Source organism: Mus caroli, unplaced genomic scaffold (genome assembly GCF_978045245.1).
Source record: "Mus caroli unplaced genomic scaffold, Mus_caroli_1 scaffold_8, whole genome shotgun sequence".
Taxonomy (NCBI): Eukaryota; Metazoa; Chordata; class Mammalia; order Rodentia; family Muridae; genus Mus; species Mus caroli.
The window spans coordinates 98,822,614-98,850,032 of NW_028227263.1; the positions used below are offsets into that span (position 1 = coordinate 98,822,614).

The window sequence follows — 27,419 nt, forward strand, 5'->3', positions numbered from 1 at the left end:
TTGAGTCTATTAATGACTCTCTGTTTATTGCAAAGAGAGACTTTTTAGATTCAGGCTAGAAATAATTTTTGCCTGAGATCATAAGCATCAATATTAAAGGTGTTTCGATACTTTGTCCAAGGAAATAAAAAATATTTCCACCTAGGACCTTCTCACTGTGGACTATGCCCCGATTCAGAGGACTATGCATGAATATCTGTTATAGAAAGGCATGAAATCCAACCAGGGAGCAGTTTGTAATTCACATACAGTCCTGCCAGTACTGCACCAAAAGGCACATCTTGCCTGGCAGTTTGGGTTTGTATATATAATTTATAGCTGGGTGAAAAGAAACCATGCTGTGATTGTAAAATTCTCGTTATCTGTGAAGAATTCCTTGTGTTGCACATGTGGCTAATATTTGTCAAGAACATGTCTCCCAAGCAGGGTTCATGACATCATGATGTCAATGTAAACTCACAGCAATGGGTCTTTTCTCACTAGAAATATATAAGTTCAACACACTGCACAGCTAGTTTTGGAGAGAGAAGATGCTCCAATGGCTGTGCCACTACTCCTGAGCTATTGGCAGAAGATTTGAGAAGAGGAAAAACGGTCCTACAGAGAATTTAAGTTCATATTTAATGCAAATGTCCTGGAAAGGACTGTGTTTCTGAGATTTCTGAGTAATTTAAAGCATATCATGGAAGGCAATGCAGGTGCTCTATAAGTGTGAGACAAGCCAATATCAGGGGAAATTATTAAGTGATATTCCAAAGGTCTGATTATAAACCAGCTCATTGCTATTGCAAAGTAACTGAATGGGACTTTACTTCTAATTTAAATATTGAGGGGGAGAATTGATTAAGGTAATTAGTAGAAATTTAAAACAGGCTGACTAAAGTGGTAAGCAAAATTGTTAGTAACACGTAAAAAGTTGTATGAGTTTATTTTGTATGGCAATTGTAGTGAGTCGTTAAAATGTGTACATTAAAAGCTAAATGAGTCCTTCCCAGAGCACATGAGATGATGATGACTGATCATATTCTCTTTTACTGGTAAGGAGAAAGTGGTTGAAGACATGTTCCAATACAATAAACGTGTGCCCATAGATTGTGTCACTTTATACATACCGTAGATCCAATATCCAGTTATCTTGGGCATCTTTATTTATCAATTATAAATACCTGGAAGTGGGTTGTAGGTCTACATGCATAGAGAGTAATATCTGCCCAGCTATTGTGCTGATTAGGCCTTACTATAAATATAAGGGTTGTATGTATCTTGGAACTTAAATAATTAAAGATGGAATAAAAACTTCAGGCCAGAATTAAATATTTCCAAAAGAATTGATTTCAGTTTCTCTCCATTTACTTTGATGTTAGGTATTCACTTGCTGCACATTGACTTATTGTGTTAGGTGTGCACATTTTATTCCAGTACTTTCCAAGTGTTTTAACATGAAGTGGCATTGGATTTTCTCAAAAGCTTTTTTAGCATTTAATGAGATAATCATGTTGTTGTTTTCTTTCAGATTTTTTTATATGTTAGATTTCATTGATGGATTTTCATATATCGAGCCACCCTATATGCCTGGGATAAAGGCTACTTGATCATGTTGCATGAAATTTTTTCATTCATTCTTAGATTTGATTTGTGAATATTTTATTTAGTATTTTTGAACAAATGTTCATAAGGGAAATGGACCTGAAATTGTTTCTTGTTGAGTCTTTGTGTGGTTTATGTATCAGCGTGAGTCTGGCCACATACGATGAGCCTTGCAATGTTTCTGCTGTTTCTATTTTGTGGAATAATTCGAGGTGTATTGGTAATAGCTCTTTTATGAAAGTCTCATTCAATTTTGTGCTAAACCCATCTGTGCAGGTCCTGACCTTTTTTTTTTGTTCAGAGAATTTTAATGACTGCTTCTTTACTTAGCACTTATAGAAATATTTTGTTTATTTTCCTGAACTTCATTTAAGTTTGGTAAGTGGTATCTATCGAGAAAATAATCCATTTCATTTAGTTTTTTCAATTGTCTGGAGTAGAAGCTTTTGAAGTAAGACCTAATAATTCTTCAGATTTTCTCAGTGTTGTATTATATGCCCTTTATTATTTCTGATTTTACTAAGCTGGATATTCTCTCTCTGCCTCTTAGTTTGGTTAAGGGTTTGTTAGTTTTGTTGATTTTCTCAAAGAACCAGCTCTTGGTTTCATTGATTCTTTTTTTTTTTTTTTTTTTAGGATTTAAGATATATCTTAATTTTATTTTGTTCTTCATTGATCATTCCATTTGTTTACATCTCAAATGATATTCTACTTCCTGGCTACCCCTCTACAACTCCCCATTCCTAAATCTGCCCACATCTCCCCCCTCTCCTTTGCCTCTCTGAGGTTGCTCCCCTACTCACCCACCCTCTCCTGCCCCACTCCCCCAGCATACCCCTACTCTGGGGCATCAAAACTCTACAGGATCATGAGCCTCCCCCCTCATTGATGTCAGACAAGGCTATCATTCCTATGTATCTGGACCTATGGATCCTTCCCTGGGTTGGTGGCCTAGTCCTTGGGAACACTGGGTGGTCTGGCCAGCCTACACTGTTCCTTCTATGGGCTTGCAATTCCACACTGCTTCTCCAGCATTTTAGCTAGCTCCCCTACCAGGGTCCCAGAGCTCAGTCTACAGGTTGCCTCTAAGTATCCACATCTGCATTGGTTGGTTGCTGGCTGAACCTCCCATGTAACAGCCACACTAGGTTCCTGTCAGCAAACACCTCTTGGCAACAGCAACAGTGCCAGGGTTTGGTGTCTGCAGGCAGGATGGATCCCATTACAGATGTTTGTAAGCCACCATGTGGTTGCTGAGAATTGAACTCAGGACCTCTGGAAGAGCAGTCAGTGCTCTTAACCACTGAGTCATCTCTCCAGCCCCAACTGATCCATTCTTATCTCCTTGTACAAAGCTCAAATCCTAGTGGATTATGGAACTCCACATAAAACCACATAAGCTAAATTTAATAGAAGAGAAAATGGGGAACAGCCTCAAACACATGTGAACAGGGAAAACTTTCCTGAACAGAACACCAATGGCTTATGCTCTAAGATCAACAATCAACAAATGGGACCTCATAAAATTGAAAAGTTCTGTACAGCAAAGGACACTGTCAATAGAACAAAATAGTAGCCAACAGATTGGGAAAAGATCTTTACCAATCTTACATCCTATAGAGGGCTAATATCCAAAATATACAGAGAACTCAAGAAGTTAGACTCCAGAGAACCAAATAACCCCATTTAAAAATGGGGTACAGAGAATTCTCAAATGAGGAATCTCAAATGGCTGAGCAGCACCTTAAGAAATGTTAAACTTCTAGTCATAATGGAAAAGCAAATCAAAATGACCCTAAGATTTCCCCCTCACATCGATCAGAATGGCTAAGATAAAAAACTCAGGTGATAGCAGATGCTGGTGAGGATATGGGGAAAAAGGAATACTCTGCCATTGCTGGTGGGACAGCAAGCTGTTAAAACTACTTTGTAAACCAATCTGGTGGTTCCTGAGAAAATTGGACACAGTAGTACCAGCTCTACGACTACTTGGCATATACCAAAAGGATGCTCAAACATATAATAAAGACACATGCTACACTATGTTTATAGCAGTCTTATTTATAATAACTAAAAGGTGGACACAACCCAGATGTCTCTCAACAGAATAATGGATCATTGTTTCTTTGCATTGTTCTCTTTGTTAATTGATTTCTGCTCTGTGTCAGATTATTTCCTGTCATCTACTTCTCTTGGGTGTGTTGCTTTTTGTTCTAGAGATTTCAGGTGTTTTGTTAATTTCCTCATATGTGTTGAGGTTTGCTCTTTTGTTATGTATGCTAAAAAGTGTCACCCAAAGCCTGGTTGCTCCTAGGGATGAGGGAATCCACATGTACTTTGGTCCTTATTTTAAAACCATTGTTTGAATAAAGATGCCAAAAGTCTATAGCTGAGCAGGAGAGAGATAGGTCAGGTTTCAGTTCCTTGGGGTCTGAGCAGGATCACAGGGGAAAAAAGGGAAGACAGAAGGTGGAGAAAGGAGGAGATGCCATGGAGTAGCTGAGTCATGAAAACATGGCCGTGAAGGAGTTAAGAACAGTCCAGATGAAACATAACAAGTTATAACTTGGGGGTATAAATAAGGAAGTAGATGCTAATGGCTTAAAGGATGATATGTCCTCAGCTCTAGTACTTTACAGGCCTATCATAAATAAAATGTTTTGTGTATTTTGTCTGGGTTCCCACAGGAGAACTGAATACAGATCACCATAGTGCATGACATATATCCAAGTTACAAACTCTCAAGAGATAGTTACATGGTGGTTTGGGAATATGCTTATATAGTAAATGGAAGGGAATTTGAATGAAGTTGAATATAGAGAAGAATATTATACTAAGGAAATAAATGGTAAGAAATAAATAAATCCATATGGATAATAATGTCCAAAGAAGAGAGAATTGGAATAAATGTTTTCAAGGGTACACAGATAATGAATAAACACATCCAGGCCTTTGATCTCAATACTTGGGAGACATAGGCAGGGAGAGATAGATTCCTTATAAATTTCAGGCCAGCCTAATGTACAGAATAAGTTCAAGTCAGCCTCAACTACAAAGAGAAACCCTGTGAGAATAAATATTGATAATTATTTCAAATTAATTGTTTTAATTTTTAAATTATCAAAAGAAGATCCTTCTAAATTCTGTGCTTGCAATAGTATTATAATTTATGTATAAGAGAGGTAAGAATAGAGCAAATCTAAATTTAAAAGGGGCTGCTGGTTGAGTCTATCTATACTTTTAAAGATATCAGATTGCTGGGAAATGGATATGCTATGTTGGGAGATAGGCCCCAAGTTTGTGTTAACAGGGAAGAAGAAAAGTTTTGGACTCCTTACAAAGTAGAAAGGATCTGTTAGAGGGAGACCTCTTGAAGCTTTTGGCTACAGACAGGATAAAATCAGAAACTTCAAATGCACTGGTAATATATATTATTACACACTCTATTGAAACAACTCTAAAACTGACTGGGACATATATGTATCTCCAGACAGAATTTCAGCTTCCATGGCCAATAAATCTTGTTGACAATAGAAGTCTCATGACTTTGTCTTATATACAGTCCTTTCCTATGATATGAATTTGAATATAAATTACAGTTTGACTATGTAATCAAATAAACTTCTAAAAAAAGGCAGTTGTCTTTCACCTGGTCAAACAAAGAGCAAAAAAATCATCCTTACTTGCTCTTTGTACCCTGCATAGAACTATATATTACTTGTAAGGATTGTATATTACAAAGTGGAAGACCTTGAGGGCATCTCTGATAGGTTTCAGCCCTTAAAGGATGTGGTGATGCTTAGAACTGGTGTTCTAACTCCATGAGTGATCTTGCCTCAAACTGATGCTCTTTCTCAGAGAACTGGAAATAGTTCTACCTGAAGACCCAGTAATGTTGCTCATGAGTATATATACAAAAGATAATCCACCTTATCACAAGGATATATGCTCCACTATGTTCATAACAGCCTTATTTGTAATAGCCAGAAACTAGAAGCAACCCAGATGTCCCTCAACTGAATTATGTATACAGAAAATGTGATTCATTTACACAATGGTATACTAATCATCTCTTTAAAATGAATTGTTCAGGAAAATGTTTTTGGTCTAAGAAGATATTTTAAGTTAATGATACAAATTGGCATAGAAATTGATTTAAATATAGAATTTGGAACTCACCAGGATATGGTAGATAATAAACATTTTCTCCCAAGTTTCCAAGTACAAACAGACTGTAATTGTAAAATATAACTCTTACATAATAATTTTGAAAACTGGTTCATAATTTTTATACTCTATGTTGTTTCTGATAAGAAAAAAAAAAGCCTTTTTACACAGACAAAAAAGAGGTGAATTGTTGAGATTTGACATTTTGCAATGGATTTTAATGCTAAAATCTGGCCCCGCAAGGACTGGTTGTCCCCCAGGATAAAAGAATCTGCATGTATATCGCTCCATATTTAAAAACTATTGGTTAAATAAGATGCCAATAGCCTATAACTTGGCAGAAGAGAGGTAGGTGAGGGTTCAGTTCCTTATTGTGGGGTCTGAGGAGGACCGTGAGGGAAGTAAAGGGATGAGAGAAGGTAGAGAGAAGAGAAGATGTTATAGGATATCTGAGTCATGAAAACATGACCATGAGGGCTGGCCAATTGGAGTTAAGAACAGTCCAGATGGAATACAGCAAGTTATAACTTGGGGTCATTCATAGGGAAGTAGACACTAATGTCTTGGAGGGTAGATATCTGCCCAGATGCAGTGGTTTAAATGTTTATCACAAAAATAAGGCTTTGTGTCTTTTATCTGGAAGCTGAAGGATCAAAGTGGGGGTAGAAACTCCCAACTGAGATTATATATTTAATACAAGTATGAGATCAGCCCAGTTTCTTTATGAAGGCACTTAGTTCTATGCCCTATCTTCTTAGCACAGATTTCATTTGTGTCCTGAAAGCTTTGGTATGTCATGTGTTCATTTTCATTGAATTCTAGAAAGTCTTTAATTCCTGTCTTCTTCTTTGATCCAGTGGTCATTGAGTAGAGAGTTGTTCAGTTTTTATGAGTTTGTAGATTTTCTGTTGTATCTGTTAATGTTGAAGTTCAGCTTTTTTTTCCCCTTTTTTCCTGATTTTTGGTTTTTTGAGACAGGGTTTCTCTGTGTAGCCCTGGCTGTCCTGGAACTCACTTTGTAGACCAGGCTGGCCTCAAACTCAGAAATCTGCCTGCCTCTGCCTCCCAAGTGCTGGGATTAAAGGCATGTGCCACCATCGCCCATCGAAGTCCAGCTTTAATCCACGGAGGTCTGATAAAATGTAGGAGTTAAGTCAATCCTCTTGTATTTGTTGAGACTTTTGTGACAGATTGTATGGTCAATTTTGGAGAAGGTTTCATGAGGTGTGGGTGAGAAGATATATTCTTTATTCTTTAAGTCGGATGTTCTGTAGATATCTGATAAGTCCATCTGAGTCATAACCTCTATAATTTTTATTATTTTCTCTGTTTAGTTTCTGTCTCAATGACCTATCCATTAGTGAGAATGGTGTGTAAAGTATCTCACTATTAAACTGTGGGGTTTGATTTGTGATTTAAGCTTTAATAATGTTTCTTTTACAAATGTGAGCACCCTTGCATTTGGGGCATAGATGTTCAGAATTGAGAAGTCCTCTTGTTGGATATTTCCTTTGATGTGTATAAAGTGTCCTTCTCTCATCTCTTTTGCTTACTTTTGGTTAAAAGTCTATCTTATTAGATATTAGAATGACTACTACCATTTGTTCCTTCAGTTCATTTGGTTGGAAAAACTTCTTCCAGCACTTTACTCTGAAGTAATACCTAGCTTTGTTGCTGAAATGTGTTTCTTGTATACAGAAATATGATTGATTCTGTTTATGTCTCCATTCTTTTAGCTTTTGTCATTTTATTTGGGAATTGAGTCCATTGATGTTGAGAATTTTACCTACCAATGTTTGATAATTCCTGTGAATTTGATGGTGATGGTAGTGGTGGTGGTGGTGGTAGTGGTCGAGGTAGTGGTAGTGGTAGTGGTAGTGGTAGTGGTAGTGGTAGTGGTAGTAGTAGTAGTAGTAGTACTAGTACTAGTACTAGTACTAGTAGGTGTGTGTGTGTGTGTGTGTGTGTGTCTTCTTTCAGTTTCAGTGGAGTGAAATTATTTATTTTTTGAGTTTTTTTAGTGTAGTTAGCTTCATTATGGTGGAGTTTTCCTTCTATTATCCCCTATTGGGATGGGTTGGTGGGAAAATATTGTTTAAATTTTGTTTTTTCATGGAACATCTTGGTTTCTTCATCTATGGTGATTAAAAGTTTTGCTGGGTATAGAAGCCCAGGCTGGCATCTGTGGTTTCTTAGTGTCTACAAGATATCTACGCATGTCCCTTAAGCTTGAGTCTCTGTGTAGATGTGGGGTATAATTCTGATAGACCTGCTTTTATATATTATTTGACTTTTTTCCTTGCAGATTTTTATATTCTTTCTCTCTTCTGTATATTTAATGTTTTTGATTATTATGTGGTGGAAGAATTTTCTTTTCTGGTACAGTCTATTTGGTGTTCTGTCATCTTCTTGTATGTTTGTACACATCTCTTCCATTAATTTAGGGAAATTTTCCTCTATGAATTTGCTGAAGGTGTTTTCTGGCGTTTCAGCTGAGAATCTCTTTCTTCTATTCCTATTATCCTTAGGTTTGGTCATTTCATAGTATCCCAAATTTCATGGACATTTGTGTCATGAAATTTTAGATTTTTGCCTTTTGTTTGGTTGATCTGTTCATTTCTTTCATTTTATCTTATATGCCTGAGATTATGTCTTTCAGCTCTTGTTGGTTATGCTTGTGTCTGTAGTTCTGTTCACTTTCTTAGATTTTTCACCTCCAAGATCACCTCAGTTTGTGCTTTCTTTATTGTTTCTACTTTTAATTTCAGGTCTTGGGCAGTTTTATTTATACCCTTCACTTGTTTGATTATATTTTCCTGTATTTCTTTATATTTTATTCATTCCCTGTTTAAAGGCCTCTGCCTGTTTGAATGCATTTTCCTGTATATCTTAGAGGGATTTATTAATTTCCTCTTTATACACCTCTATCATCTTCATAAGATTAGATTTAAGGTCATTTTTTCATGATTCAGGTTTGTTAGGATATTTAGGGACTGCTGCATTAACATAACATAACATAACATAACATAACATAACATAACATAACATTTTTTTGTACTTGGTGTTTGCCAGCCTGATGGTCTCTAATGATATCAGGCTTCTGGTACTGCAGGTAGAACTGGTAGTATTTGACTTCATCAGGTCTCTAGTTGTCCATTGTGGAAGCAGGCCTCCAGGGTACACAGGCAGAGTTGTTGACTGGGTAATGGAGTGCAGATCTTGGATTTCATGTAGAGTTATGAGCCAAAATTTAGAATGCAGAGGAGATGAGGCAGTCCTTATGGCTGCTGTGTTTGCCTGGGAACCCAGTTGGCAGGTGTTTGGGGCACAGTGATCTCACTTGATTGTCACACGTGGCAGCAGTCCACCAGTAATGCAGACAGAGCTGTGGCCCGGAAGTGCCATCAGCTCAGTTTTTAATCAACTATAATCAATATTTTATAGAATAACTACACGATAAGAGTTTACTCCTCTTTATATTTTGAAGGTTCTGTCCTGATTGTTTGTTATTATGTATCAGAGCAGAATATATGGGAAGCAAGAGCACATAGCAAAAGATAGAAATCTCAAGAGAGGATGCAAACTGTAACAAGAAAAGACAAGGCATCCCTCTCACTGGCTTACTTTTTACATATATTCTAGCTTCCAAAGTTCCTTCAATTTCCCCCATGTAACTCCAGTATCTGTTAAGGAACTATTTAAAGCATTTAAACCTACTGAGTGATTTCTACACTCAAACCTTAACATTCTGTATCTGACCCCAGAGGTTCAAGTGCATATTTTGATTACCAGATAAATTTAGTTAACTTCAGTACAGGGACCACAGACCCTCCTCTCAAACTCCTCTTTGATTCTGTTGGATATGTTTGTCACTAAGTGGCTGTGTGACTTTTTATGGGAGATATAAATAAATATCTACTCAGCCAGGAAACCCATGAAATGCAAAGTAAAATTTCTACCAAAGTTCTCATTGTTGACCCAATTAGTGTCTTACAGGATTACTAGTGAAGTATGGATGAGGGATGCTTGCAGGAGTTTGGATGACTCAGAGGAAGCTGACCTTTAAAAGGCCACCCTAGCATGGATGATGGCACATGACAGCTGTAGCCTTGCTGCTCTCTGTAGGACCTGAATACAGTAGGACACTTTAATTTAAAGAGTTTTCTCAAGGATCCACAGAAGCTTTTTTCCTTACTCTAGATTGGAATGTTTCAGTTAGAAGAGACTTATTACATTAAAGCAGTTTCAAGCTTCCTAGAAACATGAGGCCATTACTTGACCCAAACGTGAACTTGTGGTCTCCAGAGTGGTGATAGCTCTACAAAAGAAAACATCTTATCTGATGTTCTCACTGTCCCATGCGATGTCTTGTGGTAGAAGAAGGATTTGCATTCAGAATCCCCTGTGGTGTCACAATGCCCATCAATTTGGTGATCGTGGTCCCCATATTCTCATAACCTAGTTTTGTTTTTTATCTACTGCACTCCTCCAGTCTTAACTTATGCCTCTTTTCTCCTATTTTTTTGGAGGCTGTGGCTGTTATTCACTTGCAGCTAGCAAGTTTATATGAGTTGCTCTATTTACTGCACCAGCACATATAACAGTTTGTAGCTAATATGTCTATGCTTTGTTCTTTGGTCCTGGTGTTAAGTAGAGATATGGCTAGTGATAAGGATTGTAATATCCTTAGGTTTCTTTGATTTTCATGTTATTTACTGCTATTTTCTAAAACTTTCTTAGTATCTATTTGTCGGGCAATGGGCTATGCACAGACAGCCTGGTCTCTAGCCAAGTTGAGGTGGAACCCTAGTAGGACCTGGTGGTGATAATTTTCACCTACATGGGATAGAAGGCATTCCATCATGTCTTCTGGACTCCTGGCTCCTGTTGAAGTTACCACCCCCACACCCTCCACAGGAGAGGCTCATGGCTAATAGTCACATAGACAATGCCCCAAGCTTCTGACCTTCAGGCTAGACCCCTCCCAGTTACCTAGCAACAGCAAGATAACACAGCCCAGTATAAGAGGGGCTGCTTGGACCCTCCTCACTCTCTTAAGCTTTTACTTTCCTTATGCTCCCTCTTACTATCTCCCTCTTACTCTAGCCTTTCTTCTCTCTCTCCTTTTCCCCTTCTCTCCTCTTGGCCATGATTGCTCTCTCTTCCTACCATTTCTCTTCCCCCCTGCCTTTCTACAATAAAGCTTTAAAACCATAGACTGTCTCTGTTCATCAAGGCCCGAACTAAGGATTCTCGCCTGCATGGGAACCTCTCTCCCTCTGTCCTCTTCCCATATCTCCTATTCTGTTCTCATCTTCTCTACCATATCCAGCGTGGGATGCTGGAGACTGAGAACCTGGTATCAGGTTCTGCCTCTTGTCCATCCCCTGCTGTGTGGGGTCAGTGGCTTCACACAGCTAGATGTCCACAGGGGTCGAATGGAAAGCGTCCGGCAGTCCTTCTGCTTCTGCCTGCCCAGAGCACAGAAACTCTGGCTGGATGCGGGCTCTCTCCCTCCTTGCTCTTCCCCTACACCTGCAGCCCCACATCTATTACTGTCCCCTCACAAACAGAAGACAGGAAATAAAATGGTAACTGAGCTATTTTCTATGTAGACTCTATACCAAGATATAGGGAAGATTAAAAGAAACATGCTGCATATTTTTTATTACTTTTATGTTTTTTACACTCCAGTTATTACCCACCTCATAGTCCAAGCTCCTATAGTTCCTCATCAAATCCTCCTTCTCTTTATTCTAGAAGATTCCCACCCTCCAGACCTCCCCATTCCTTGCTTAGAATTCCTATTACCATTACTGAAGTGATGGAGAGAATTTAGATGAGAACAGAATTGCTTGGATGTATCTGTGATTGTGAGAATTGGCCATTGGGAAGGTACAGATTTTATGCCACGTTCAATTCACAGGCTAACACACACACAGATACACACACACAAGAGAGAGAGAGAGAGAGAGAGAGAGAGAGAGAGAGAGAGAGAGAGAGAGATATGCACACATGAGAGAGAAAGAGACAGAGACAAAAAGAGATGCAGAGACATAGTCAGAGGGATAGAGGCAAAGAAACAAATACATAATTATGACAGAATAAGAGAAAGAGGAAGATAATTAAAAGTCAAGCAAAGAATAACAATAAACATACCACCCATTTACTCTCTTCCAAACTAATGCCAATGTGTGGGTTTGCTATGTAAAATAGAAATCAGTCTGGCTGAGAACTCATTGATGAAACACAGTGATGTATTTTCCTCAGGTGTTGAAGGGTGTCAAAGGAAAATATAAAATATTAATGGAAAATGAACATATATTATGTTTTCCAGGAGCCTTCATACAGTTTGTATTTCCAAGAATTTTATCTCAGTGTGACAAACTGTTTTTTTCTTATTATCTTCCTCCAGTTTGACTATGTCTTCGTGTATAGTGTCATTAGTGTTACCACCACCAAAGCTATCACAGAATGAAAGGAAGTGAATAAAATGAGGATACAATGGTATTTGCATTTTAATTAAGTAATTGGGTATGTTGTACATATGAAGAGTGACTTAACAATAGAGAAAATTTTGTAGACCTTGACACACCTGGGAGGAATCTCTTTCATATTCTCTGTCCTACCTAATTCTAAAATGCATCAGCATTCTTTATTTAGAGAGATATCTGTTTGCCCAGGAAACGGGATATTTAAAAAACCTCTGTCTACCTCTATTTGTAAGAATCAAGGCACAGGTTGTCATCAAATTTGACAAGTCCAGTATCAAGGGATTCTAGGAATTGGGATAATTATTCTAAGCTTAAATTCTAATACTCACTATGTTGCAGCAGAAAATAGACATTTATGGGAAATTGGGAGTATCTATAACCTTCTGGTTGACAGTTACATTCTACATACATGTGAAGGTTTTTCTCAGGAACACCAAACAATTATTATTTTTCAAAGCTATGCAATGAGTAAAATTAGAACATGCAACCAGCTGAGTCAAGATATTGCTGAATAACTCTGTACCTTGTAATATCAGAAACATTGTTGTATGTTGAAAGTCAGATTCTCTATAAGGGCAGACCTATCAGAATTACCCCAGATTAATCAACAAAGACTATGAAATCTAGAAGATCCTAGACAGATGTTATACAGACCCTAATAAAACACAAATGCCAGTCCAGGCTACCATGCCCAACAAAACTCTCAATTACTATAGATGTAGAAACCAAAATATTCCATGACAAAACCAAATTTACACGAATTTTACATCTCCAGAAATCCAGCCCTTCAAAGGAAAATAGATGAAAAACTCCAACACAAGGAGGGAAACTACACCCTAGAAAAAGTAAAAAAGTAATCTTTCAACAAACCCAAAGGAAGATAGCCACAAAAACATAAAAATAACATGAAAAATAACTGGCAGCAACAATCTTTATTCCTTAATATCTCTTAACATCAATGGACTCAATTCTCCAATAAAAAGACATAGACTAACAGACTTGATATATAATCAGGATCCAGCATTTTGCTGCATACAGTAAATCCACCTCAGTGACAAAGAGAGACACTACCTCAGAGTAAAGAGCTGGAAAACAATTTTCCAAGCAAATGGTCCCAAGAAACAAGCTGGAGTAGCCATTCTAATATCATATATAATCAACTTTCAACCAAAAGTTATCAAAAAGGATAAGGAAAGACACTTCATACTCATCAAAGGAAAAAAAAATCTACCAAGATGAACTCTCAATTCTGAACATCTATGCTCCAAATGCAAGGGCACCCACATTCATAGAAGCAACTTTACTAAAGTTCAAAGCACACATTGCACTTCACACAATAGAAGTGGGAGAATTCAATACCCCACTCTCATCAATGAACAAATCAAGGAAGCACAAACTAAACAGAGACACATTGAAAGTAACAGACATCATGAACCAAATGTATTTAACAGATATCTATAGAACATTTCATCCTAAAACAGAAGAATATACCTTCTTCTGAGCAACTCATAATATCTTCTTCAAAATTGATTATATAGTAATTCACAAAACAGGCCTCAACAGATACAAGAATATTGAAATAATCCCACGCATCCTATCAGATCACCACAGGCTAAGGTTGGTCTTCAAAAGGAGCAAATAGAAGAGACAGCCCATATACACATAGAAGCTAAACAATGCCCTACGTAATGTTAACTTGGTCAAGGAAAAAATAAAGAAATTAAAGCCTTTTTAGAATTTAATGAAAATCAAGCAAAACATACCCAAACTTATGTGACACAATAAAAACAGTGCTAAGAGGAAAATTTATAACTCTTAGTGGCTCTAAAAAGAAACTGGAGAGAGCATATGCTAGCAGCTTAACAGCACACCTGAAAGCTATAGAACAAAAAGAAGCAAATACACCCAAGAGGAATAAATGGCAGGAAATAATCAAACACAGGGCTGAAATCAACCAAATAGAACCACAAAGAACTCAACAAAGAATCAACAAAACCAGGAGCTGGTTCTTTGAGAAAGTTATCAAGATAGATGAACCTTTAGCCAGACTAACTAGAGGGCACAGAGAAAGTATCCAAATTAACAAAATCAGAAATGAAAAGGAAGATATAACTACAGAATCTGGAGAAATTAAAAAAAATCATCAGATCTTACTACAATAGCCTATATTCAACAAAACTAGAAAATCTGGATAAAGTGGACAATCTTCTAGATAGATACCAAATACCTAAGTTAAATCAGGATCAAACAAACCATATAAACAGTTCCATAAACCCCAAAGAAATAGAAGAAATTAAAAGTCTCCCAACTACCTACCCCCAAAAGCCCAGACCAGATGGGGTTAGTTCAGAATTCTATCAGACTTTCAAAGAAGACCTAATATCAATACTCATCAAATTATTCCACAAAATAAAAACAGAAGGAACACTCCCTAATTCATTTTATGAAGCCACAGTCACATTGACTATTCTCCCTTGGAGATAGAACTGTTTTTGTCTAATCAGGAACCTGTCACAATTTTCTTTCATAGAGGACTTCATAAGAGATTTTTTTCTACTTCTATCATGTTTAATGTTCCAAATAGATTTTAAAAACTGTTTGAGTGCATATTACTTTTAGCTTCAGAAGACATAACGTATATTTTAGAGGCATTCAAGTATTATAAATTATTTTGATGAGTTAAAAAAGGTCAATAATGAGTTGTACATTTTAAAATAAATTTTATTAGTTTGTTGAAAAGAAATAAATCACAAAAGAATGGCACGAAGAAATATGCACAGAAATCGCAACAGAGGAATCTCTAATGCCCAAAAGGCACTTAAAGAAATGTTAGAAGTTCTTAGTAATCAGGGAAATGCAAATCAAAGTGATTCTGGGATTCTACCTTATACTCTAAAGAATAGCTAAGATCAAAAACTCAAATGACAGATATGCTGATGAGAATGTGGATCAAGGGGAACAATCCTCTATTGGACTGCAACCCTGTACAACCACTTTGGAAATCAATTTGGTGCTTTCTCAGAATATTGTAAATAGTTACACCTCAAGATGCCCACTCCTGGGCCCAATAGATGCTCCACCATACTCCAAGGAGTCTTGCTCAACTCCTGTTTGTAGCAGCTTCATTTGTAATATTCAGAAATTGCGGGGAGAGCTTCTAGATAGTACTGGGGGATTACTCTGTGGTTGAAGCTCTTATCCAGAAATTGCAAGGATCTGGATTCAAATCCCTATTACCCACATTGATACTGGTTACTTGCCTGTCTACAATCTTAGTTCTTGTATGTTCCTTGGGAAAGATGGTTAAATGGACTAACTTAATACTGTAAGTTCTTATTTCAGCTTCAACTAATGGGATGGAAGCTAGATAGGTTGGCATGACCAGAGGATGAGAGATAGAATCCAGTTCAAATGTCAAAAATGGTCTCATGATGAGAATGACTCAAAGGCGTGACACTCATATGCCAGCAGATCTAAGTACAGGAAACTACAGGGCTTTCTGACATTCTGCTTAGCCTTCATCAGGCACCAGTCACATTGCTATCCATGTGCTGCAGACATGTTTCATATTGACAGCTGGTTCCAGTAACTCTTCACTTTGACACAGAGCAAATTACCATCTTCCATAAGAAAAATGGAGCAAAGGTAAGAGGCTTTATGAGTTTTTTGTATATTTTCTTAGTCTATGGCCACATATCTACACCTTGAGATGGAGATTCCAAGGACCATCAGGTTTGCCTGAAAACTCAGGAGATGCAAAAGTGATTTGAGCTGTGTAGGCTGGCAGATTTGACTATGCAAGATTAGGATACTGTAAGTCAAGACACTGGCTACTTCTTGCAATTGCTCCCCATTCTCTCTCATCTCAATTATCAAAGTGTTCTGATATTGTGAGAATTTTGTACTCTCTTTGACATAGCGAGCATATGGGTGCAGGCACCTTCTCTAAATGCCCTGTTATGTCAGTAACTCAAACAACTGTGTTCCCTGCTACAGAAAGGCTTTCATTTCTTTCTGTATTTATTTCTCAATAGACAACTTATGGTCTGAAAATGAGTTGCTGAGAAGAACATTGTTGAATAATTTATCAGTAGTATACATATTTAGGGAAAGTTACACATGGGATGAACTCCCACTCCAAAACAAGAAAAGCACATGGAGTGTGTAGCTTTATCAAAAGTAATGGAGCATAGTAATCTGAAACAAGATCTGGATGTCACTATAGATGTAGGTGTAGTTGTGCTGCCCCAGGCATATAATAATTTTTTTTATTGATTACATTTGTTATTTGACAATTTGATATCTGTATATGATATTCTATAATTTCTCTCCTCTCCCATCTTTTAACTCTACCTTATCACTTTGAACTTCCTTCTCCATCCCTAGTAGATCCTTTCCAGATCAATCTCTTTTGGTTTTGTTTGTAATATAGCAATATGCAGGAGAAAAATGCTAATGCTTCATACCAAGGAGGGTGTGCAGCTTAATTGGCAGTTTTTTGCTTTAAGGGTATAGAACATATCTTCCCATGTTCTCCTAACTTTGGATATTTGCATAGAAAGGTATTATTTTCTGACAAGTTTTCTTTTGCAAGTAAAGTGACACATGTTACTTGCATCTTTTAACATTACCATATTTTTTCCATAATTTTATTCACTTTACATTCCAATCACAGCCCTATTACCTCCTTTATTTCTAGTCACATTCTTATAAAGCTATACTCCAACTGTTTCTACCATTTCTTCTCAGAGAAGAGAGCCCCCCCACACACACACACCTTGGGTACCACTCCACCCTGGAAAATCAAATCCCAGGAAGCCTAGACACCTTCTCTCCCATTGAGACCCAACAAGGCAGGGGAAGGGAAGGGACTCCAATGGCTGGGAACAGCCCACCCTGACTCCACTTGTTATAGGAACCTGTGGAGAACAAGCTCCATATTTGCTACAAATGTGTTGTATGTAGGAGTCAAGTGTTAGCTCATGCATGCTCCCTTATTGGTGACCCAGGCTCTGTGAGTCCTTAAGGACTCAAGTTAGTGGACTCTGTGGATTTTCTTGTGGTTTTCTTAGCCCCTCTGATTTGCTCACTTTTATCACATACTCTTCCACAAGACTCCCCAGGCTACAGATGATGTTTCCTTGTGGGTCTCTTCATCTGTCTCCATCTGCTGCAGGATGAAGTATATCAAGAGACATATGTGCTAGGTCCTGCTGTGCAAGCACAACAGAGTATCATGTCAGGGGTTGGCTCTCTCAAGTGGTGTGGTCTCAAATTGGGGCAGTCTTTGGTTGGTTGATTTTGCCCTCAATCTCTGCTATACATTCTGTAGGCAAGTCAATTTTCGGGTTGAAGGTTTTGTGGGTGGATTAATATCCCCCACCCTCCTCTTGAACTCCTGCCTGGCTTCAAGAAATAGCCACTTCCATTTCTATATCCCCCTCTTGTAGGAATCTCAGCTAGAGTCAACCCCAAAGATGCTTATTATCAATTCTTCAGTTGAAGGACATTTAAGTTGGTTTGAGCTTCTGGCTATTCCAAAGAAAGATCCTATGACAAGAGTTGAGCAAGTGTCCCTGTGTTATAGTGGGGCATCTTTTGGGTATGTTTCCAGGAGTGGTATAGCTGAGTCTTGAGGTATAACTATTCCAAGTTTTCTGAACAACTGCCAAATTGATTTCCAAAGTGGTTGTGCAAGTTTGCACTCCCATTGACCATGGAGTAGCATTTTCCTTGGTCCGCATACCTAGTCAGCATATGCTATCACTTGAGTTTTTCTTCTTAGCCATTATGAGGGGTGTAAGATGGAACCTCGAGGTTATTTGGATTTGCATTTCCTTGATTACTAAGGACTTAGAGAATTTCTTTAAGTGCTAATCTGGCATGAAAGAGTCCTCTGTTGAGAATTCTGTTTAGTTCTGTACACCATTTCTTGAGTTATTTGGATTGTGGGTGTCTAACTTGTTGAGTACTTTGTATGTTTTTGGATATAAGCCCTCTTTCAGGTGTAGGTTGGTTAATATCATTACTGATCCTTTAGGCTGTCGTTTTGTCATGTTGATGGTTTCCTTTTCCTTACAAAAACTTTTCAGTTTCCTGAGGTCCCATTTACCAATTGTTGTTCTCAGAACTTGAACCATTGGTGCTCTGTTCAGGAACTTGTTTTCTGAGGTCTTTGAAACACTTGGGGTTGAGTTTTGTGCAGGGTGATAAATATGGATCTATTTACGTTCTTCTACATGAAGACATTCAGTTAGACCAGCACTATTTGTTGAAGATGCTTCTTTTTACAATTGTATGGCTTTGCCTTCTTTGTCAGAAATCAAATTTCCAAGGTAGTGTGGATTTATTTCAGAGTCTTTGATTCAATTCTATTTATCAATGAGTATATCCCTATACCAATATCATACAAATTTTTTTTATTACTATTGATTTGTAGAAAAGGTTGAGGTCAGGGATTGTGATTCCTTCATAAGTTTTTTGTGTTGTTGTTCTGGATTGTTTTAGCTATCCAGGGTTTTTCCCCATATGATTTTGAGAATTGCTCTGCCAAGATCTGTTAAGAATTGTGTTAGAGTTTTGAATGGAATTGCATTCAATCTGAACATTGGTTTTGACAAGATTGTCATTTTCACTGTGTTAATTCTACTGATCCATGAGAGTGGGAGGTCTTTCTAACTTCTGTTATCATTTTCAACTCCTTTCTTCAGAGACTTAAAGTTAGTGTCATAGAGGTATTTCACTTGCTTGATTAGAGTTACACCAAGATATTTTGTTATTTGTGGCTATAGTGAAGTTTGTAGTTTCCATGATTTCTTTATAAAACACTTTATTGTTTGTATTAAAATGGTTACTGACATTTTAGAGTTAATTTTGTATCTAGACACTTTGCTGAAAGTGTTTATCAGCTGTTTGAGTAGAATTTTAGGATTCACTGATGTATACTACCATATCATCTACAAATAGCAATACTTTGACTTCTTCCTTTTCAATTCATATCCACTTCCTTTCCTTTAGTTGTCTTTTTGCTCCTGCTAGAACTTCAAGTTCTATGGCTGAGTAGCTAGAAAGAGAGTGGGAAGCCTTGACTTGTCCCTGATTTTAGTAGAATTGTTTTAAATTTCTTTGCATTTAATTTGATGTTGACTACTGGCTTGTGGTACATTACTTTTATTAGGTTTAGCTATGCATTTTGTACCACTAATATCTCCATGATGTTTAACATGTCTGGGTAAAGGATTTTGTTAAAATCTTCCTCAGCATCTAATGAGATAATAATGTGATTTTGTTACTTCAGTTTGTTTATATGATGGATTATATAGATGGATTGTTGTATATTGAATCATCCTTGCATTCCTGGGATGAATCCTTTTAGATTTTTTTTTATGAGTCCTGAGACGATTCAGTTTGTGTGTGTTTTATTGAGTATTTTTGCATCACTATTCATTAGGGTAATTGTTTTAAAATTATCATTTTTTTTTGTTGAGTCTTTGTGTGGTTTAGGTATCAAGGTGGCTGTGGCCACATAGAATGAGTTTGACAGTGTTACTTATGTTTCTACTTTGTGGAATATTTTGAGGAACATTGATATTAGACCTTCTTTAAATGTTTGATAGAATTCTACAATAAAGCCATCTGGCCCTGGTCTTTCTTTTTTTTTTAATTTTTAATATTTTTATTACATATTTTCCTCAATTACATTTCCAATGCTATCCCAAAAGTCCCCCATAGCGCCCCCCCACTTCCCTACCCACCCATTCCTATTCTTTTGGCCCTGGCATTCCCCTATATTGGGGCATATAAAGTTTGCAAGTCCAATGGGCCTCTCTTTCCAGTGATGGCCGACTAGGCCATCTTTCGATACATATGCAGCTAGAGACAAGAGCTCCGTGGTACTGGTTAGTTCATAATGTTGTTTGGTCTTTCTTTTATTAGAAGACATTTGATGACTGCTTCTATTTGTTTGGGAGTTATAGAAATATTTAAGTATTTTGCTTGATCTTGATTTAAGTAAGTGGTGCCTTTCTAGAAAATTATCCATTTCGTTTAGATCTTCCATTTTTGTGGAGTAAAGGCTTTAGAACTATGACTTAATGATTCTTTGAATTTACTCATTCTCGGTTATGTCTTTTTTTTTTTTTTCATTTCTGATTTTGTTTAATGGGATAAATGGTCTCTGCTTTTTAGTTAGTTTGGCTAAGTGTTTGTCTATCTTGTTGATTTTCTTAAAGAACCAGCTCTTGGTATTGTTGATTCTTTGTATTGTTTTCTTTGTTTCTAATTGATTTCATTCCTAATTTTGAGTATTTCCTGCCATATACCCGATTTGGATGTGTGTGCTTCTTTTGTTTTCTAGAGCTTTCTGATGTGCTTTCAAATTGCTGGAATAAGGACTCTCTAATTTCTTTATGGAGGCACTTCTGATATGGACTTTTCTTTCAGAACTGCTTTCATTGTGTCCCCTGTGTTTGGACACATTTTGCCTTCATTTTCATTGAATTCTAGAAAGATTTTAATTTCTTTCTTTATCTCTTTCCTGACCTCAAAACTGTTGAATAGAGAGTTATTAGGTTTCAATAAAAGTGTAGGCTTTCTGATGCTTTTGCAGTTGTTGAGGTCCACTTTTAACTAATGATGGTCTAATATAATAGAAAGCATTATTTCAATCTTCTTTTGTGTGTAGAGACTTGCTTTGTGACCAAGTGTATAATTTTGTAGATGGTTTCATGAAGTCCCGAGACGAATTATAATCTTTTGTGTTTGGGTGAATGTAGGTATCTGTTAGGTCCATTTGATTTGTAATGTTGGTTCAGTTTCATTATTATCTGTTAAGGTTCTGTCCTTCATGATCTGTGAATTGGTGAGAATGCAGTGATAAAGTGCCCCAATATTAATGTGTTGGGTTCCATGTATGATTTAAACTTTATCAATGTTTCTTTTACAAATGTGGGAGCCCTTGTATTTGGGGCATAGATTCTTATAATTGAGACATCATTTTCATAGATTTTTCCTTTGATGATTATGAAGTATCCTTCCCTATCTATTTTGATAAATTTTGTTTTAAAGTCCATTTTATTAGATATTTTAATGGCTACTCCAGCTTATTTTTGATCCATTTGCATGTAAACAATTTTCCAGTCCTGTACTCTGAGATAATTTTATCTTTATCACTGAGGTTTTTTTCTTGTATGCAGGAGAATGATGGATCCTATTTTTACATCCATTTTTTTAGACTGTACCTTTTTTGTGGGTATTGTGTCCATCGATGTTGAGAGATTTTTAATGTGCAGTGACTGTTACTTCCTGCTATTTTGATGCTGGTAGTGGTGATAGTAGTGGTGGTGGTATTGCTGCTGCTGCTGCTGCTGGTATGTGTTTCTGTATGTTTCTCTTGTTTTGTTTTGATTGCATGGAATTGCTTACTTCCTATGTTTTCATGGGTGTAGTTATCCTCCTTGAGTTAGAGTTTTCCTCCTAGTGTTTTTTTGTAAGGTCGGACTTATAGATAGATAGCCTTTAAATTTGGTTTTGTTTTAAAATATCTTATTTTCTCCACCTATGATAATTGAGAGTTTTTATAGATATAGTAGTCTAGGATGGCATCTGTGACTTTTTAAAGTCTAAACACATCTATCTGTCTAGGGATTTCTAGCTTTTAGAGGTTCTATTGAGACTTCAGGTATAAATCTGATAAGTATGTTTGTTTCTTGACCATTTTCTGTTACATATTTTCATATTATTTATTTGTTCTGTAGGTATATTGTTTAGAGTATTATGTGGCAGAAGGGTTTCCTTTTCTTCTCAAGTCTAATTTGTGTTCTGTAAGCTTCTTGTTTGTTTATTGGCCTCTCTTTCTTTAAGTTGGGAAAGTTTTCTCTTATGTTTTTGTTGATATTTTCTGGTTCTTGAATCTGGGACTCTTCACCTTCTTCTATTCTTTTTCGTCTTGGGTAAGGTCTTTTTTATAGTGTGCCACATATCCTGAATGCTTGTTTGGGGTCTTTTTTTTTTTTTTTTTTAGATTTCAGATTTTTGTCTGATGTATTGATTTCTTCTACCACATCTTCTGTGTCTGAGATTCTCTCTTCCATACCTTGTATTGTTAGTGATGCTCGTGTCTGTTTTTTTCTGTTTCCTTCCATAGGTTTTACATCTCCAGGATTGCCTCAGTCCATGATGTCTTTATTGCTTCTATTTTTATTTTCAAGTCTTGATCAGTTTTATTCATTTTCTTCTCCTGTTTTATTAGATTTCTCTGTATTTCTTTAAAGGGTTTATTTGTTTCCTCTTTAAAAGCCTCTATCTGTTTGATTATATTTTCCTGTATTTCCTTAAAAGATTTATTAATTTCATTTTAAAGGACTATCATCTTCAGAAGATGAGATTTAAGGTCATAGTTACGTTTGATAGGGTATTCATGGTTTGTTGTAGTAAGATACCTGTTATCTGAAAGTTGGATATTGCCATGGTTTTTGTTGATTCTGGTCTTATGATGACCTTTAACCATCTGTCTATCCCTGGATGTTCCTGATATGCCATATATTTGAAGGTGACATAACTTTGATTTCCTGATGTGGAAGGCCTCTGGTAGGTATCCTTGGACTAGACAATGGAACTCACCTTGTAATACAAGTCTCCCAGATGTTGGGTGTGTCCCTGAGGAAAAATATGATAGAGGATTCCAGGGGAATGACAGACAGCAAAGTACTGGTACAATGGTGCCCAGGAGGATAGTACATGACTATAGGCAGCAGGAAATTCCTCAGAGGACTCACAGGGCAGTAGAATGGGTTTAGTGGGGAAATCTAACATGTATCAACAGGTCTTAATAAGATGGATAGAGAGAGAGTGATGACTGGTCATTGGAGGTGGGGGAGTGAAAATTGGCTGCTCAGGGAAGCTGGACATGGCCCAGAGGAGTCTGCAGGCAGGAAATGGATGCAGGAGAGAAATTATTCTATATGCTTCCAGATAAGTAAGTCTAATGAAGGTGTGTGAATGAGTTCAGGGATGGAATGTTAACATTAGCATTCTTTATGTGTCATCTTCTCCTGACACTTGACACTTGTTTGATGTCTATGGGTTCATTTCTTTTTCTGTATATTTGGAAAACCTCTGTGTTTGAATGTCCATATCCTCCTGAAGATCAAGGAAACTCCATCTTCTATTTTATAGGATTGGTTTTCTGTGCTTTAGTCTGCATCCCAGTCCTATCCTATACACAAAGGATTTATAAGTTTGATCTCCAAATTGGTGCTCAGATTTCTTATGCTCTCTCTCTCTCTCTCTCTCTCTCTCTCTCTCTCTCTCTCTCTCTCTCTCTCCCTCCCTCCCTCCCTCCCTCCCTCCCTTCCTCTCCCTCTGCTTCCTTTCTCCCCACAACCGAGGCTTTCCTGGAACTTACTATGTATCTCAGACTGTCATTGAATTCATGGAATTCTTCATTCTTCATTATCTATACTGTTGGTATTCCACAGGTAAGCTAAGATTGCTAGTAGGACAGTTTCTATACTGAGACTCCAAGAGAATATCTCTGATTCAAACCTTGTAGATATTTCTGTGTCATAATACCCTTTATTTTGCACGGCTGGCACTTATTTTCTTCTCTCTCTCTCTCTCTCCATTAATACAGAATATGGTTGGTAGATAATCTAAATATATACAGGCTATTTTAAAATTAATGCTCCAGAAATATTGATTTTGATAAATTACTTCATCTCTACCAGTCTCCCTATTTTATGAACCTGGTAAACCATTAACACATATAAGGGTGGTCCTGAGAATTCAAGTGTAGATGAAATGTGTTCATGTCTTTTTTTTTTTTTTTTTCATTGCAGAACTGAGATTGCACCGCTCCTAAAAATGGACTTAGACATCTCAGACTGGATGATTAACATTACAGCACCGAAAGAAAGCAATTACAATGGAATGTCATTTTGTGAAGTTGTGTCTCGTACTATGACTTTTCTTTCCCTCATCATTGCCTTAGTTGGGCTGTTTGGAAATGCCACAGTGTTATGGTTTCTGGGCTTCCAGATGAGCAGGAATGCCTTCTCTGTCTACATCCTCAACCTTGCTGGTGCTGACTTTGTCTTCATGTGCTTTCAAATTGTAAATTGTTTTTATATTATCTTAGACATCTACTTCATCCCCGCTGAATTTCCTTCATCTTCCACTGTGGTGTTAAACTTTGCTTATCTTTGCAGTCTGAGCATCCTCACTGTCATTAGCACTGAACGCTTCCTATCCGTCATGTGGCCCATCTGGTACCGCTGCCAACGCCCAAGGCACACATCAGTTGTCATATGTACCGTGCTTTGGGTCTTGTCCCTGGTGTTGAGCCTCTTGGAAGGAAAGGAATGTGGCTTCCTATCTTATACCAGTGACCCTGGTTTGTGTAAGACATTTGATTTAATCACTACTGCATGGTTAATTGTTTTATTTGTGGTTCTCTTGGGATCCAGTCTGGCCTTGGTGCTTACTATCTTCTGTGGCTTACACAAGGTTCCTGTGACCAGGTTGTATGTGACCATTGTGTTTACAGTGCTTGTCTTCCTGGTCTTTGGTCTGCCCTATGGGATCTACTGGTTCCTCTTAGAGTGGATTAAGGAATTTCATGATAATAAACCTTGTGGTTTTCGTAACGTGACAGTATTTCTGTCCTGTATTAACAGCTGTGCCAACCCCATCATTTACTTCCTTGTTGGCTCCATTAGGCACCATCGGTTTCAACGGAAGACTCTCAAGCTTCTTCTGCAGAGAGCCATGCAAGACACTCCTGAGGAGGAAGAATGTGGAGAGATGGGTTCCTCAAGAAGACCTAGAGAAATAAAAACTGTCTGGAAGGGACTGAGAGCTGGTTTGATCAGGCATAAATAGCTTTGAAAAACAGCTTTGTCCTTAACAGTTTGTAGAAATTTCATAACTTTGTTTAGTTGTTAACCCAAGGTTAACTCAGTTGGGAAAGTAGTCAATTTTGTAGAAGTTGATTGATATTGAACTTCCTATAAATACTGAGTGCAGCATTTTTGCATCTATGTTGCTCAAATCTTTACCAACTCCATTTGATGGGACTCCTTATAAGCTCTATGGGGTCCAGGAGAGCTGTTGACCACAATTGACAAACCCCTTCTTCAGAAGAAAACTCAAGAAAGTGCAATGAAAAGTTATATTTCTTTGCTCACTTAATTTGATAGTGGTTAAATCCTTGTTATACTTTGAAAAAAAATCCTGTTTTAAAATGAACTTTTTTTCAATGTTGAAGGGCTAAATAGATAAGTAATAATCACAGAACTTACTAATTTCTGTAGGTTTTAATAAATGTATGTTTGTCTTTCTTATATATATTTCTTAGTAAAGAAGTAAACATTCTCAAGAGAAGTCTGTTAAATCACTATTCTCCCAGTGGATTCCTCACCTTCAAGTTCACTATCTATTCCATTTTCAGCAATGGAAGAGTGGGCTCAGTCTAATAATGTGATCCATCAACATACATGCTCATGAAAAGGTTGAGAGTGTCTGTCCTCTTTTCTTCCTTTCACAGTGTCCTACTTAGCTTCTCATGGTTGAGTGTTGACTTTGTCATGATTCTCCTTCTCTCTGACTCTTTCCTCATGATATTTTTCCAATCAGGTCCTCTATAACAGGTTCCCTTGATATCAAACTTGTTTTAAATTTATACCATTTCAGGAGTGAGTAGCATCTAAAAACTTAATTATGTAATGTTTAGTAAAATTTTCTATAAAACAGTTTTTCAATTTTAAAGCTGCAATGTGTGATAAATTCAATTGCAGTACAATTAAGAGAATAGAATATCAACAGATTAATGTAAAAAAATCAAGATTTTAAGTTAATATAGCTATAAAACCTAATTAAGACACAAAACACTCTTTTATATTTCTTAATTTTTATTTCTCCTCCAGTCAAAATTTTTTTATATCAGAAGTAAATATGCTGTCCATATTTTTGTTGCAAACTAAAATTTACAGTGCAAATTAAAGATTGTAGCATGATGTTTGATATACATGTAGCTAAATGGTTGTTATAGTTGAACAAACTAACATATACAGCAGGTCATGTAAGTATTCATTTTTCTCCTTTTTCTCCTCACCATGTCTCCATTCCTCACTTTTGGAATGGATGGTAATGTATGATCTATGCCTCTGTATGTGGGAAACAAGTACTGTGCTTTTTTGATTTGATAAGGAGTTACAATTAAGAGATTGCCTTGAGTATCATAAGAGACTTTGGACTTTTAAACTGTGTTTGTACTGTGAAAGACTATGAGAACTTTTCAAGTTGGACTTAGTGTGTTTTCTACTGTGATATAGCTACAAATTTACATGGTCCAAGAACTGGAATGTGGTGATGTACCTGAAAAATTTCCTCTACAGTCTTATTTTGGAATTCTTGGCCCCAGGTTGGTGGAACTGTTTGGGATGGATTAAAATGTGTGTCCTTGTTGGAACATATCTCAGTAGGGGTAATCTTTGAGGTTTCAAAAGCCAGTACTATTCCACATCAGCTCTTTATCTGCCTCAAGCTTGAGAGTCAGATATAAGCTTCTGGCAACTGCTCCATTGCCATGCCAACCTGTCTGCCTCTTCTCAGGCTTCTGGCTATGAGGGTCATGGATTCCACCCCATGAGAATTATGAGATATCTTATGAAATATTTTGTATGAGTAGACTTTGTCATCACAGAAACAGAAAAATAATTATGAAACTTTCTTTTACTTTATATTTTGTTTTTTTTTTTTTTGAGACAGAGTTTCTCTGTATAGCCCTGACTGTACTTGGAGCTCACTTTGTAGGCCAGGCTGGCCTCGAAATCAGAGATCCACCTGCCTCTGCATCCCGAGTGCTGGGATTAAAGGAGTGCACCACCATGCCTGGCTGCTAATGTTTTTCACCTTCTAAGAAAGATTTGATAAAAAGTGCATTATTTCCTTATATATAGTCATATATAGTCATTATATAGATACTGACACTTTAAAATAATTCTACTTCCAAATGAAATGATGTCATATGTTTCTCTTTACATTTACTTCCATAATACAGCATGACATATATTAAATCTTCAACATGTAATAAATAACCTGATACCCGGGTTCTTAACAGTAGAGTAATCATGTTCTGTATGTAACTCCCACAGTTTCACAATTGATTCCTTC

At 37.0% G+C, this 27,419-nt stretch overlaps 1 protein-coding gene across 1 annotated transcript; it reads left to right on the forward strand.

The window, feature by feature from the left end:
• Positions 1-15,882: 15,882 nt before the first annotated feature.
• On the forward strand, positions 15,883-25,127 carry LOC110298533 (mas-related G protein-coupled receptor member B1). The gene is made up of 2 exons (XM_021167838.2): positions 15,883-15,893; positions 24,086-25,127. Exons 1-2 carry the CDS (start codon positions 15,883-15,885, stop codon positions 25,125-25,127), a joined length of 1,053 nt encoding a protein of 350 aa, XP_021023497.1.
• The last annotated feature ends 2,292 nt before the right edge of the window (positions 25,128-27,419 follow it).